The sequence below is a fragment of the Rhinichthys klamathensis genome, unplaced genomic scaffold (genome assembly GCF_029890125.1).
Source record: "Rhinichthys klamathensis goyatoka isolate OS25496 unplaced genomic scaffold, OSU_Roscu_1.1 h1tg000571l_1, whole genome shotgun sequence".
Taxonomy (NCBI): domain Eukaryota; kingdom Metazoa; phylum Chordata; class Actinopteri; order Cypriniformes; family Leuciscidae; genus Rhinichthys; species Rhinichthys klamathensis.
Genome location: NW_026607037.1, coordinates 2,021,414 through 2,036,868, shown reverse-complemented (window position 1 = coordinate 2,036,868; position 15,455 = coordinate 2,021,414). Strand labels below are relative to the sequence as shown.

General features: G+C 38.0%; 1 protein-coding gene across 1 annotated transcript; it reads right to left on the bottom strand.

Annotated features, from left to right (window-relative positions):
* Positions 1–11,937: 11,937 nt before the first annotated feature.
* On the bottom strand, positions 11,938–12,943 carry nupr1b (nuclear protein 1b). The gene is made up of 3 exons (XM_056239820.1): positions 12,743–12,943; positions 12,383–12,520; positions 11,938–12,296 (listed from the first exon to the last, which is right to left on the bottom strand). Exons 1-2 carry the CDS (start codon positions 12,840–12,842, stop codon positions 12,393–12,395), a joined length of 228 nt encoding a protein of 75 aa, XP_056095795.1. The 5' UTR covers positions 12,843–12,943; the 3' UTR covers positions 11,938–12,296; positions 12,383–12,392.
* Between the last annotated feature and the right edge of the window lie 2,512 nt (positions 12,944–15,455).

Sequence of the window (15,455 nt, the reverse complement as noted above, 5' to 3'; positions counted from 1 at the left end):
TAGGTGAACTATCCCTGATCCCTTTTAGGTGAGGAATCTTAATCCTTCATATAGTCACTGATAAAGAAGCCCTGCTTATTAATGTTGACAGTGCAAATTAGTTTATGTAGACTAAAATAATATTGTAAACACATAACACAGTATGACGTAGAGAGAAAAAGAGTGAGAACTATTTCTTTATCCCTGTTGGTAAGTATTGCACATACTGTTTTTAAGGCAGTATAAATGTTTGGCATGTATTTATGCATGCTTGTTTATGCATATTATGTTTCTGTTGTCTTAGTTGCTGGCCTTGCAGTGTGTTGCAGTGGTGTAAGGGTTCTCACTATGTGCCAAAGGAAGCATCTGTCTCTCTCCCTCCATATAATTTGCTCTAATGATGCCTAATGATACATGCGTGAGAACACACACTCCTACACACACACACACACACACACACACACACACACTTGCACAATACAATATCAGAACACACATGGTAAAATCAGAACACACTCTTCCACAAAGATTTTTTTTTTTTTTACAAGGACTCACTGATCTTATTCCACCTCAACTCTCTTTCTAACTCTCTCGCTCAAGACAGGGGGGGATTAAAGATGGTCTGTAGCATGAGCAGTCGCTCATTTCTTTGTTTTCCCTCATTAAAAATCTCCCCTGGCTTCATCCCTTTCTTTTTTCTATCCATTTCACCCTTACTCTTCCCACTCACTCCCACTCCTGTCTCTCCCCCCTATTCTTTCCATCTTCACCCAGAGGATTTTTTGTCTCTTCCTCAGGCATGCTTAAATATACACATGTGTGATTGAGATGGAACGAATGAGAATATTTTTGTGCGTCTCTTTCTTTTGTGTATCCCTTTAAATGCACTCCTCATCGGGATCTCTGGCAAAAGCATCCAGAGACTACAATACATCCAGAACAGTGCTGCCAGGATCCTGATGAGGGTGCGCAAGCATGATCACATCACGCCCATCCTAAAATCTCTTCACTGGCTCCCTGTCCCACTCAGAATTGAATATAAGGTCTCCCTCCTCACCCACCAGTGCATTCATGGACATGCCCCCCTTTACCTACAGGAACTCCTCCAACACCAGAGCTCCTCACGCACTCTCCGGTCTGCAAACAAACAACCTTTATGTCCCCAGAACCAAGCTCTGTAGCATGGGTGGTAGGGCCTTTTCATCGGCTGCTCCGAGGCTGTGGAATGCCCTCCCTGATCACCTGAGGGCCCCACAGACTACAGATGTTTTTTAAACAAAACCTAAAAACGTATCTTTTTAAAAAAGCTTTTAAATAAATGTATTTTGTAGGGACAACCCAAAACACTCTGCCCCCAAAACTCTCTGCCCCCCCCCCCCACTCCTTTAAACCTATTATTGATTTTGAGTTTTTATATGGTCTGTAGCATTTTGAGATTGCTAAAATGAAAGTGCAATACAAATAAAATGTATTATTATTATTATTATCATCCCGTTGGCTCGACCGCCTCTCTCACAGGTGTGTGGCATATTATATTGTCTGCTTAAGAAATCACTCGCGTTGTGCCCCTCTCTTAATGCAACTCTTTTTTAGGACGCTATCGCGCTGATCAGAGGCTCTGTGGTCCAGATGTAATGAAAGCAGAGCTAAGCGCCTAGTAGCAGATAGCAGAGATAGCACACAGCGGAAAACGCCTCCTGTTACCGCACAGGCCCGCCGTCCCAATTAACCAGCCTCATGCTACCCATCAGCCCTGCAGCCTCAGTACGTGATCTTTTTTGTCTGAGATCATGCTGTTATTAACATACTCGGATCAATGTCTTATTGAACCGCTCTAATTAGGTTCTATTCATTTAATGTAAGGCGTAGAGGGCAAGTGGCACTCGATCAGAAAAGGCCCGGGGCAGTTTCTGATTGTGGAGGACTGGAGTTGCTATTAAGAAGAAACAAAACAAGTTAGGAGTTTAAAAGCCAGCAACATTTGCGGCATGGAACTGGTTTTGTTGTGGTGGTCATGATTCAGATTTCATAACTTGCAGAATGCGGATATTACATGATCGCTATCGCAGGGTTGAAGACCTTATCTTTCAGTGTCAACATTGCTGCACAAAACATTGAACAATTTCTTGTTGCTTCTTTAAGAGCTGTTGTGATATGTTTGAATTTTGCTGATGCCTCTCATTTTGGATTTAAAATAGGGATTTGGCTTAAATTTCTGTTAACACTGAACTAAATAGGCCTATAGTCTTCGGGGCAACCAGAGGAATTTTCATCTTCCTGACACCAATTCATTTTTATCCTTTTATTGGATTTTTCTGCATATTGAGGGGACCTGGAAACAATGTAACAATGAAACAAATGTAACAATGGAAACTTTTCATGTACAACTGATTTCAATGCCTTCTGACCTTTTGGGATGACATTACAATTAAAGTTATTTTATGTTCCAAGTTGCCAAAAAACAAACACATTAAAACAGGAATTAGCGGTAATAATTAATGAAAATAAGGCTGAAGATACCCATTTTAAAATTTTACTTGGTCCCAGGAGGTCACTAACATCTAACTAGTTTGACTGCTTTATATTATGCATAATGTATGCCATTGTAGATATTGTTTTTATGTAGAAGAGATCAGGAATAAGCGAACAGGAGCACCAGCCCCTGAGGTTTTAAGACAAATTTAAGGTATTAAACTAACATGTCACACCTGGTTTAAAATGATATTTATAATAATTGCAAATAATCATATTAATAGATGTTAAATGATCTAGTATTATCCGAATCAGCAAGTTTAATTTTATATATCATTTAAACGAGAAATATCATTGCTGAGGAGATGGGGAGGGAGGGGAGCACTCTTTGTACTTGACATTAATCTACACAAATCAGGCATAATTTAGTGTACTTTTAGTTCACTTTAAGCTGACAATATTGGAATATTATATCAACATTTGAGACATGTAGCACAAAAAAACACACAGAGATACAGACATGTTAAACAAAATGTTAACATATTTTCTGTTCTCCGTTACTCTTGGAAAACCGTATTTCAGTATTAGGAGACAAATTAAAAGGAAATAAATGTACTGCACAAAGAATTTCTGTGTTAATTTAGCACCTCATCTTTTCAAATTCAAATTAGTTTTCAATGAGCTCTCAAGTGCAACTGATTCCAAAACACATTTTTCTACAGACAAACGTGCCTTCAAAACAAAACAGGAGATTCTCATACACTTGACACAGATGGGTTGATTTTCTTAACGTTTTTTTTCTTTTGAATGTGTAAGTGAATCAATGAAAATAAAAGAGGAGTGTATGAATGTAAGCTTTCAGTGTTGTACAAGTGAAAAGAAAGAAAGATCAAAAGAGATCTATAGAGGAGAGCTGCTGTTTCTTTTGAGTGACAGTGACACTGACACTAACAGACATCAAAGTGATGATGTCATATCCCCTAAACCCGACCTGGCTGTCACCATGGTAATGAGTTGCTGCACAAGACTACCAATTGTTATTGAAGTGCTCTAGAATACATGCCATTCGCTTCACTTTCTCACGTTTCTCTTTTAGTCAAACAAAACTCAAATTGAGATTTAATTGGACTCTGGGCATCTGAATTCCTGTCTTGTCAGAGAGGAGAAGAGAGAAAAGCACCTTCAAACATTCAGGGAGAGGGTGGGTATTTATGAGTGGGAAGAAGGAGAAGCCTGAAGGGTCTAAGAGCAGTGCACATTAATGTGTATGAAATTAAAACTGGATTGTTATCCTCTCAATTAATTAAAGGCCATTAGAGACTAATAGGGCCGAGTCTCATTATTCAGCCTATACTGTTAACCAGCTGCTCATTGAGCAGGAAGAAAACAAGTTACAGACGACTATTAAGAGAGAAATTGATGGATAATTGGTTTGGTACAAATGACTTGTAAAGAGCAGGAGGAGAAAAGTAAGGTATGGGAAGACCAGAGCCAGAAGGTGAGCAGAAAACAGCAAGCAGATTGGAATGACTAAGTGGCATTTGATTAAAGCATAAAAAAATAAACACATATTACTTGTGCATGTTTTTTTTTTTTTCAATATCAGTGTTGGCTGTGAATATATTAGCATGAGCTACAATAATTTAACAGAAGTTCAGTATGCATGCAAAGTGTATTGAAGTGCGGTAAAAGTACTATAAAATCCCAGTGAAATCAATTTATCATCGCATTTTAAACACACACACACACATATTTATATATATAATTAAGAAGTTACAATCAACTTCAGATGTTGCAGAAAATGGTTGAGTCTTGGGGTCAGAAAGCCTAAAAAATATCAAACAGCACATAATCACCACATGTTGTTGGGGAGGGTTTTAAGAAAAAACAGCTTATTCAGTTGTCAGACATGACTGGAACTTCAAAAGAGACTTGGTTCTATGGTCAGATGAAACTAAAAAAAAAAAAGGTTTGGGCAGCAAACCCATATGGTTTTGGTGCAAACAGGAATAAAAAGTACCCCATGCCCACGGTTAAATATACTGATGGATCTGTGAAATTTTGGGCCTATTTCTCTGCTGGAGGTCCTGGACATCAGATAGGGTGGACTCTATTGAAGGGGGTGGATTCTTGAATCCACTGCCACTTCAATGTATATCTAATGAGTGATTATAATCAAGGTATTAGTCAATAATCAATACTTATCCCCTACATATTAATTGATTTTAATGACTGCTTCAAGCTTCTGACATTTTACTTAATCATAGAATTACATGTTTGTTTACTGGAATGTGCTCTCCATGTTTTTGAGAGAGGCACCCAACATATGTAAAAATGTATTTAATTCTAGCTGACCAAAACATCCAAGGTCATTGGGGTCTCTTCAGCCTGTCTTACATGCAATTCTAAAGCACTTACTTTACTTTTCATTTTCAATCACTAGCGAATTATGAGGAATATTGTCTGTACATCTTACTGAGAGAAAGAACATGTTATCAGTATGTTTAGGGAAAGTTTCCTGTTTAGAGCAAGAGCTCAACCAACTCCAACCTTGAAGAAGCTGTGTATCTGTGTATGTTCGCTATAGTATTCCTTGTTACAGATCAGTATTGGTGAGGGGAACAACTGACACCCTGGGAGATGGAATGACTTGTTTTCTCCGACATGCTGGAGCCCAGAAACACATTTCTGTGACCTAGGGTGGTCACATCGTGCCTAACGCATGGTCCGGGTGTCAGCCATGTAATCGATGAGGATGCTTCTGTCTATCAGTCCATGTGTGGAAATGTTCTCATTTCTGTGAAATATTATGGCAGAGCGGCCTACGAACTCCTTGCTGAGTATTGAAGCTGACTTCTGCTGATGAAACTGCAAACTATTCTTCAGTAAAATTTTCTTTAATTGACTGCACTTCTGACTCTTCATTCGTCATATCTGGTCCTTGGGCCTTTAACTGTAAAATCCCTCACACTATCAAATACCAACAGGTAAAAAAAAACCTGACGGTCATTGGGCCAAAATGAGCCATTGTTGGATCTTCCATTAGGACAATGATCCAAAAAAAAAAAAAAACACTGAGCACAAAATGAAGGTTCTGCCATGCCTGACCTGAACCCTACAGAAAATAAGTCGGGTAAACTGAAGAGCAGAGGCACCAACATGGACTTGGGAATTTGATTGTATGGTTTCTGATCTCTTTTCAAGTGTTCTCCAATCTCATCAGACATTATAGAAGAAGACTCAGAGCTGTTATCTTGGCAAAGGAGGTTGCAAAAAGTATTGCAACCTCCTAAGTATCCTTTGGATGAGACGTTAAACTGAGGTCATGACTCTCTGTGGTCATTAAAAATCCCAGGATGTCGTTTGAAAAAGAGTAGGGGTGTAACCCCGGCATCCTGGCCATATTTGGCCTATGTCCATGCATCATCATGGCCTCAATCATCCCCATATACTGATTGGCTTCATCACTGTCTCTCCACCAGTAAGCTGGTGTGTGGTGGGTGTTCTGGCGCAGTATGGCTGCCGTCGCATCATCCAGTATGATGGTGTACATTGGTGGTGGTTGAGGAGATTCCTACCCTCCATATGTAAAGTGCATTTTTTCCGAGAAAAGGTCTATATAAACTTAAAAAACGATTGAATAGAGGGGTGACATTAATTGTGGCTAAAGTATTGGAGAAAAACATTTATTTAATAAAGAGACCCCACCCCCCACCCCATTTTCAAATGTTTTACTTTAATAAAATTTTGTGAATTTTCTAATAGAAGATCGAAAGGAGTAACAATGCATTTTTATTTTTCACAGGCTTCTTTGTTCATATTTACCAAGGGTGCCAATAATTCTGACCAGGACTGTATATGGTGTGTATATAATTGCAAATATATTATATAATAAATATATAATACATGAATATATATATATATATATATATATATATATATATATATATATATATATATATATATATATATGTGTGTATGTGTATGTGTATTATGGATGGATAGATGTAGTTGCAAAAAGCTGTATGTCAAACTGGGACTTAATTTGCAAGCCCTAGTAATAGGATGTTCAGAGAGATAAGCAAAGGGAAAGACCACGTTTGTCATGAGGGTGCAAGCATTCCACATTTCATAGTAAAACGATACATTTAGCACATTTGAACAGTAGGTATGAATTATATACCCCCATACTGCATATACTAAGGGTGCATAAAAGGTTTGCTTGACGCATGTCACATTTCATAGTAAAATATACACATTTTAACCACAGGGATAAATTATAAGGAAGATAGATAGATAGATAGATAGATAGATAGATAGATAGATAGATAGATAGATAGATAGATAGATAGATAGATAGATAGATAGATAGATAGATACTCTGAGGAATGGGCACACTCTGTCATATGTGAGTCGCCACTAAAACAAAAAGGAAGACTAACAGACATGACCATTTAATGAGAAATATGGTGACAGGCACATTAGCACACTGACCATGTGTGCAGATAGAGAGGGATCATATCAAAGTGTGCTATGAATATCTAAACACCTACTTGCGCACACACACACACACACACACACACTTGCACGTGAGTGCTGACCCTAGTAGTCTCATGCATGAATACAACACACTCTCACACCAGTTGACACTTGCACCGTCCCTGCCACACTTCTTACTGCAACAGCAGGGGCCCTCCAGATGTTCAAACTGAAGAGACATCCATACAAATGCACAAACAAGCACACAAACACACACTTGCGCACCTGCATGTCTGACTTACGGAGAGTTTCTGACTCCACGCACACACTTTGCACCCATCCGTGCACCCACACACAATACACGCAAACACACACATGCACCATGAGGAGAGGTAGTCTATGGTCTCTGTGGTCTCTTTTGGAATTTCCAAAGGCTTGTTGCTAAGCAACAAGAGGAGCTTCTCTACCCGTACTGATACGATGGAGGGAAGTGGATTGAGAAATGGAGGGGGTGAACACAATACTTTAAATTTATTTTTAAAACTGCTCCACAAACTGATATCCTGTTACTTTTGCATCTATTTTTAATACAGTTCGTTTATTTTAATTAATTCATTTGACATTTGGAAATTAGGTCTAGTGCTGAATTTATTAATAAGTAAAACTCTAGGCCTATTGAGTAATTCAGGTGAATTAATATAGCTTTTTGGAAACTTTCTGATATTTGTGCATTCACATATCAGAACTTCATTTGCATATTAAGATTTTTCCATGAAATCTTCTAACCATGTGTACATGTTTGTTCCGGTGATTATGGGAAAGGAAGAAAAAGAGGATTGCGCTTTCCGCAGTGTGTCCGTGGGAGAATGACATAAATGGATTATCTTGTGTTAACGGTACAAGCAAAGTACAAGGGGGAGGTGAAGAGGAAACAATTTTTGTTCTTTCAGTGTGTATAGCAGTTGTTATAATATAAGTTGTTATAATGAATATAATTGGCATCCCTCTCCAATTGAACAGTGCAGCTATTCAAAGGTCTCATTTTGCTGTGAGACACAACAAGATATTCCAACATTTTGAGTTTGTTGCATAATAATCGTGCATTTTTCTTCATTTCGTTGTTCAGTGTTTTTTTTTTTTTTTTTTTTTACCAGGTTGTTTTATTTCCTTCCCCAGCACATTAGCCTAAACCTCTTTACTCTTGACCCTCATGTGCTGATAACATACAGTGCACGTTTGGAAAAAGAAAAGGAGTTAAAAACCGATCAACCGATTCCTGTGGCCTACTTTAATCTAATGCTTTGGTTCTTCTGTGTGCATATCTCTAGGTGTTGAATTAGCCTAATATAGATCTTTAATAACTCACCCTAGGCAACAAAAAAAATCTATTTTGTATTCCTTTCGCTTCCTCTTCAGTTCATGTTTATTGAACAGATTTGCTTAAGAAATTGCCTGTGATTTAATGTTAAACAACCACAACAGTTCATCCCGTGAGCATGGGTTTATTTAATTGTTCTTTTCAGTGTTACCATAATTGTACTTAATTTACTTTACATAAATTATGAAGATTTATGAAATATGTTATGAAGTATAGCACATGCAAAGATCTCACAATCTCTGCATAAGGAGTTGTGCGGATGTAGTGATTGCATTTGATTATTCCTCTTCTCGCTTCTGTTGAAAAGGCTACTAATAAAAACAGTCACTTGCTTTGAACTGCTCCCTATATTGCACATGCGTTTCAAAGCGCTCTAAAATGAGATACATGGCGCTTCTAGATAATCCTCTGTGCAAAATTCATTTCCACATCTCATTTTCAGCTTCATATCTCTTTACTGCTTCACTACTGCCCTCTATCTGTCTCGAGCTGAGCTATTGCTCTGTGAAGATTTTATGTTGCTGTGAGTGACAGATCGTTTTCACCTATGTGGCAAGACACATGACAGGCTAAATATTTAGTGTTATGCTGGGTCAGTTGGAGCACTTCATATATATGCACTTTATTGTAAATTCTTAAATAGAAGGTATGGCAGAATATTAGTAAAAGTTTGGGGTTGCATCTATTTTATTGTACACCAATCATGCGAAACAGGCTAAATTTGTTTAAAAATAGGCAATTTCGGAGAGGCTAGCAATTGCAAGCTAGCTTTGAAAGCAAAAGGGGTGCATCCAAAAACTTAAAAATGCTGCCTTCGAAGGATGCATTTCAAGACAGGAAGGCATCAAGGCATGTCCGAATCCAATGATAGCTTCACTTCCTGTCTCCTGAGATACCTTCATCTGAAAGATTTTTAAAGGCAGCATAGATGGATTCTTCACTGCCTTTGATAACCCAAGCGTTCCATTTGGTGACAGTTCAGCTAGAAAAAGAAAGATAGCATCTGAAAGTTGCAGTTGCTGGTCAGTTTTTGTGTAAATTTAAGTTTTTGACCAACGGTTTCCACTTCTAATATAATTTCTAGCGACAAATTTCTACTGTACTAATTAAATATTTGTTTAGTTTTCACCAAAGCTTTGTCTATTTTGCTGTAGATCATTAAACAGTTACGCTGCCTCAGAAGTCTGTCCAAAATCAGTTTCAAAACTCCTCTTTCAAAACACATGAACACGCACAGTCAGAGCAGTCTGCAAAGCGTCACGAGAGATGGGGTTAAATTACCTCATAAGCACAAAACATTAGTATAATAATGAACGTAAACAACTTACAGAGCTCTGACTTGTCCCACCTGACTGCTGCAGTTTAATTTAGGCGTTGATTGTGTTGCCATTAACGCATAATTCCGAGTTCGAGGAACAGCTCAGAGTAGAACGTCATGGGTTGCCGTCTCTAAAATACGCTCATTGTTTTGGTTCAGGAGAAACTCTAAAAAAGGGCTACTGTTTGTTTGAGACTTTCAGTGACTGTCTGGCTGCGTTTATGTCCAATTTTTATCCCCTTCCCTGGCTAACTTCTTCCCTCTGTTTCGTTCACTTGGATGTATATCAGTGCTTATGTTGCACGAGTGCGGACTTCTGGCGGAACACTTCAATATGTTTAAATGGAACGCCCTAAGCCCTTGATCACTCGAAATCCACAATGGAGCTGATTTATTTTTTTTACAGTTTTTTTTTCTTATGCATTTGTTTTTTTATAAGCCTGTATGTATGCTTGGGCTGTTGGAGTAAATATAAAAAAAAATACACAAACGAAAATGATAACAATACAACAAATAAGTCAGCTTAAGGTAGCTATAAGTATTTTGCAGTTAAATGTCAAAATAACTTCAATATACACTAGAGTTGTGTGGGGTGGGGGTAATTGAGGGGGCGAGGGTCTGTCCAAATAAACTACCCTCGCCCACTTGACGAAGTTGAACGTACTTTAAAATGGTGGCGGGGATTCCCCCGAGGGGAAGTGCTCAGAGAAGTTTGCGAGTGTACGCCTAAAAGTGGAGTTAAACGCAGCCCATGTCTACAACTCTGCATAGCCTCATTGAACATGCTGATGACGTGTGATGTCTGCGTGAGCAGGGGCGGTATGCAAATACAGGTAGGACATCCTATTATTGCATTTGGCCCAAATGCAAGGACTGGACGAACATTTTTAGTCCTGTGACTTCCACAGATGATAGGCCCTATGTACATTTTTTAATATTAAGACCACCTCTGTTATTGATTACTTTCAGGATGTGAAGAGAGTTTCAAACAGTATAACAAAAAATGTTAATGAAAAACATTGCTCACCCTACCTTTAATGTGCAAATATTTAAAGGTAGGGTCGGAAATTTGTTTTATAAACACTTTTTGTTAGACTGGTTGAAACTCTCCTCACATCCTGATAGCAATCAATAATAGAAGTGACCTAAATATTAAAACATGTATTCTGTGGCAGTCTCAGGGCCAAAAAATGTTAATCTAATCATTGCATCCGGTCCGAATGCAATGATACAATGTCGCGTGATTTTCCCCCCAAACCAGTTCAGTGGAAATCCCACCCTGCAGCTAATTTCATTGGTTAAAGGTGCTCTAAGCGATGTCACGCGTTTTTTAGGCCAAAACATTTTTTGTCACATACAGCAAACATCTCCTCACTATCCGCTGGCTGCCTGTCCCCTGAACACACTGTAAAGAAACGCGATCTCTGTAGACAGCCCAGGCTCCACAAACAGCAACAAAAACAAACTACGGCGACCCGCTCCACGAAACAACAAACTGTTCCAGCCAATGACCGACAAGAAGGGTTTGGGGGGTTAGTGTGCGGATGAGGAGGGGGGAGGGTCTAGCTAGCCTCCGTTTTGTTTGACAATAGTTTGAACGTCAACAAGAAGTGACGTCACCCAGGATCCCTTAGAGAACCTTTAATGTAACAGTGACGAGTAGGTTTAGTCAGTTAGTCTAATGCAGTCAGTCCCCGAGCGCCACCTTTTACAGTTCCTCCTGAACCAAAACAACAAACTTATGTTTTCATGCCATAACCAAAATTACGAGATGGCAACCCGTGACGTACCCGGGGCTGTTCACATCCTCATCATTCGGATTTAAGCGTTTCTGTGTCAAGATATGCTTTCAAAGCTAGCTTATTGCTAGCCTCTCCAAAATTGCCTACCCTACCTTTGATAGACCCATTAAATCCCACATTCTATGAAAACGATATACTTTTGGCATCCCATTACATAATGTTTTAGAAACGAAACATTAAATGCACAAAATGTTTTTGTTGTTCTAATAAACTAACATATTAACCTAGAAAAGTATAGCTACATGTCCAATTATCTAATCTATCCTACATAATCCACTGAATTGACATTTATTGTACTATATATTTTTTCAAAAACACTTACAACTGTTACCAAATCTGTTGTTTTACTATTTTATCATTGGATAAATGTTGTACACTAAATGTTGTGGACTTTGTTTACAGTTTATTTTAAGAGTTTGAGGCCCATTTTGTACCCTTTTCATTTGGAGGTAGGCCTATAGCAGCTGCATTTTTCATCATGACTTGAATGGTCAGAGACAAATCAAATCTCAAGTTTGATGGAAAAGTGTCTTTATTAAAAGAAAAACTTTTTAAAATGTACCATTTAAAAACACCAAACAGAATAAAATCTACACTTGGTCAAAGCTCCGATTTAAAACGTACATTCACCACCACAAGCATATCGGTTCCTATGAACAGGTGCTCGTTCTTCAGGGCCCACCGCATTCTACACAAGAGCAGTGCACGCCTAACAAAACTCCCCACTTCACGAGTCACTGGACCGGGAGCTTCACTCAGCCTTCTCCCGCTCATCTGATCCTGAGGCGGAGGTTCATGAAGTCTCTCCTGCAGGCCAGCGCCCGAAGGCACCTGTGGTCGATTGCCAGTTATAGCCGTCCGATTGAATCTAGAACACCAATGTGATTCCGTTTTTTTTTATTTTTTTTTTATTACTTTCAATGTCAATGTGGAAAGATGTTTACACACACGCACCTCTATTGCGTCACTCTTTGGATTTCTTCTCAGCGTTCTGGAGTTTCTCCACTATTTTGCGCTCGTGTCCACCGGGGTTAGGTCTGTTCGTGTTGCAACTCGCCTCCTTCTTCGTCCTGCCCTTGCGAGTAGTGCACTCTAGTTAACAGAAAACAAGAATGAGTTCAAACTTAGAACCAACAAACATTATGAAGAATGTCGACGAGCATGAACGAACGCGCTTTAAGAAATAGCCAGATCCCCAAAAGCCGTAACTGGACTCGACTCTCAAAAAAGGCTACTTTATGTAAAGTTCATAAAAGTTTCAGAGTACTAATGATTACTAGGCTACAACAACAATAACGCTCGTTGACAACCTACCGGTATAACGGTCTGTTAAGTTATAATATTCATATTCATCGTAGTAGTGGTCCTCAAAGGTGGTCGGTTCAATGTTTTTCACCTCAACGTGGTTACTCATTTTGACAGTGAATAGCGAAACTGGATCAGAACGTAACAGAAGTTTAGCTCTGGAAAAACTAGAAGAAAAAAAATGCGATGTCGAGTTAGCTGTTTATACGTGTCTTCTTTCTTGTCCTCTTCGCTCGGTTCAGCGTTGTTTACAAACTTGCAAGTGGCCCTCTTTTAAAGACGTGGCTCCGCCTTCGTTCCCTTCAGCTCCCCGCCTGTGGATGGGTCAACATGACCAGAAGGAAAGTTGCATCAGATCGAGTTAATGTTTGATCAGTAAACCTCGCCTTCCAGGATGTCCTTCAGAGCAGATTACATTGTTTTTGTTTTGACTTGCACTTTTGTTTTATATTTTTCACTTGATAAGATCTCAACACTTAGGTCTAAGTTACGCATAATTAATATGCTGTTAATTTTTATTTCAGTCAAAATAGCTCATTAGTTTGGCCTTGTTTAACATCCCTATTTTCATTAACTCTCCCTCTCTCTGAGTGTATTTTCTCATATCTGATAAAGATTAGAAAGATTAGATTAATTCAGTTAATGTTTGTCTCTCTGTGTTATTTACACCTGACTTTGTGTTCAGACTTCTCACGTCCCTCTGTGGACTGTGACCCGTTAACCTGCTTCTCTGTTTTAAAGGAAATATTTTGCACATTTGTCTTTAGGGAGTATGCAATGCTCATTTCAATAGCCTTTTGTGTGAATGTCTATTTACATTTTCTTTTAGTTTGCTTATGCGTTGTTGGAGATCTACTCCAGATGATTAGTTTGTCAAAACAGTGTAGCCTAATTTCACTGACTATTAGGGAAAATTGTTTTTGGATTGCACATGCTGGGAAAAACAGCAGAAGAAATGTATTTTGTCTTTATTGTGGTGTACCTTTGGCTAGATTCACAGTGTCCTATCCTCTCTAATTCAGTTTATTCTCTTTGTCAGTGGTCCTTGTGTGCTATACGCATGAAACGTGTGTAACCAAGCATAACAAACTGCATACAGTGAGTTCTTCTGTCTTCAGCACAGAGGATCATAGGATGCAATCTGCCACAATTGGCAAAATCCACATCCTCCACTGGCAAAGCAAAGCCCAATCCATCATTCAAGATTCTCTGCAGTCCGGCTGCAAGCTGTTTTGTTCCTTGCTGTCAGGCAAACATTAGCACCATCAAAGCAAAGACTAGCAGACTAAAGATTTCACCCTGCAGTTAATAGACTAAATAACATTAATAGGACATGTTCAAACTAAGTGGTTGCTGGTTAGCATGCCTTGTGCCTGCTGGTATGTCATATACATCCAATAAGTACACGATTCAGAGGGCAAACAGCCTGTTGCCACTGCCATTCAAAATGCAAAATAAATGAATACTTTTGAACTTGGTAATTATCAAATAGTCCTGAAAATTTTTGGTTTCCACAAAAATATTAAGCAGCACAACTGTTTAATAATAATAATGTTTCTAATACTGATTTGCTGCTCAAGTTACATTATTGCTTATTATGTTGAAAACAATTTTCTGGATTTTAAGATGAATAGAATGTTTAAAAGAACAGCATTTATCTGAAATATTTTGTAGCTTTATAAATGTCTTTACTGTAACTTTTGATCAATTAAATGCATCTTTGCTGAATAAAAGTATTGAATTCTTTCAAAGAATTTTTTTTTAATGACTCCAAAATTTTGAACGGTAGTGTGTGATGTTAAGATTTCCATTTCAGATAAATGCTGTTTGTTTGAACTTTCTATTCATCAAAGAATCCTGGGGGGAAAAAATTGTACTCAACTGTTTTCAACATTGATAATAATCAGAAATGTTTCTTGAGCAGCAAATCAGCATCTTAGACTGATTTCTGAAGGATCATGCAACACTGAATGAGTAGTGATGCTGAAAATTCAACTTTGACATCACAGAAATAAATTAAAATTTTGAAATATATAACAATTTTAAAAAACAGTTCACAGTATTAATAACTGTTAATAAAAAAGGACAGATTTTTTATCAAATAAATGTCCTAAAAATCTAAAAAAAAAAAAAGTTTTAAAAATCGTCTTACTATTTGGTAGCTTAAAAATTATATTATATACAAATAATAAATATAAAGATAAAGACTTTTTTGTTTACAGACATTCATCGCATTTTTTGTTGTCTATATTAATATGAAGTCTATGCATCATGTATTTATTGTTTTACATTTTTTTACTGACATGCTCTCTGTTTGCACTCTGTACAAGCACATAAAGTTCTTAGTCATTTCAGTGGAATTTGGCAGAGGTCTGCTGTGGATATTTTTGGGCAATGTCGACGTTTACAGTAAGACTCCCGTGGTTCTGTGCTGTTGTAATGAGAGAGTATACAACAGATTCAGTGCTCAAATATTCCAAGATGTATTCTTTGGTTACCAGAGTGCATGAGCGTGAGAAATGAGTGAAGCGTATACTTGACAAAAAATTATAATATTTCTTCTTCCAAAGCCACAAACAATAGGCTATTGAATATAGCACACGGGTAAAACCCAATGTACTACAATGTGTTTCTCTCTTTTTTTCTATCAGAGTTGATTCTGTTTTCTTTCATAAAACAAAACCTTTTTTTCTCCCTAAATCTCTTGAAATTTTTGCTCTTT

What these genes read in the sequence shown, in the direction of transcription:
- nupr1b (XM_056239820.1), bottom strand. Translation starts at nt 12,842, where the DNA reads ATGAGTAACCACGTTGAGGTGAAAAACATTGAACCGACCACCTTTGAG. An exon ending in CTTAACAGACCGTTATACCG is followed by an intron (nt 12,521 to 12,742) that starts GTAGGTTGTCAA and finishes TCTGTTAACTAG; the next exon opens with AGTGCACTACTCGCAAGGGC.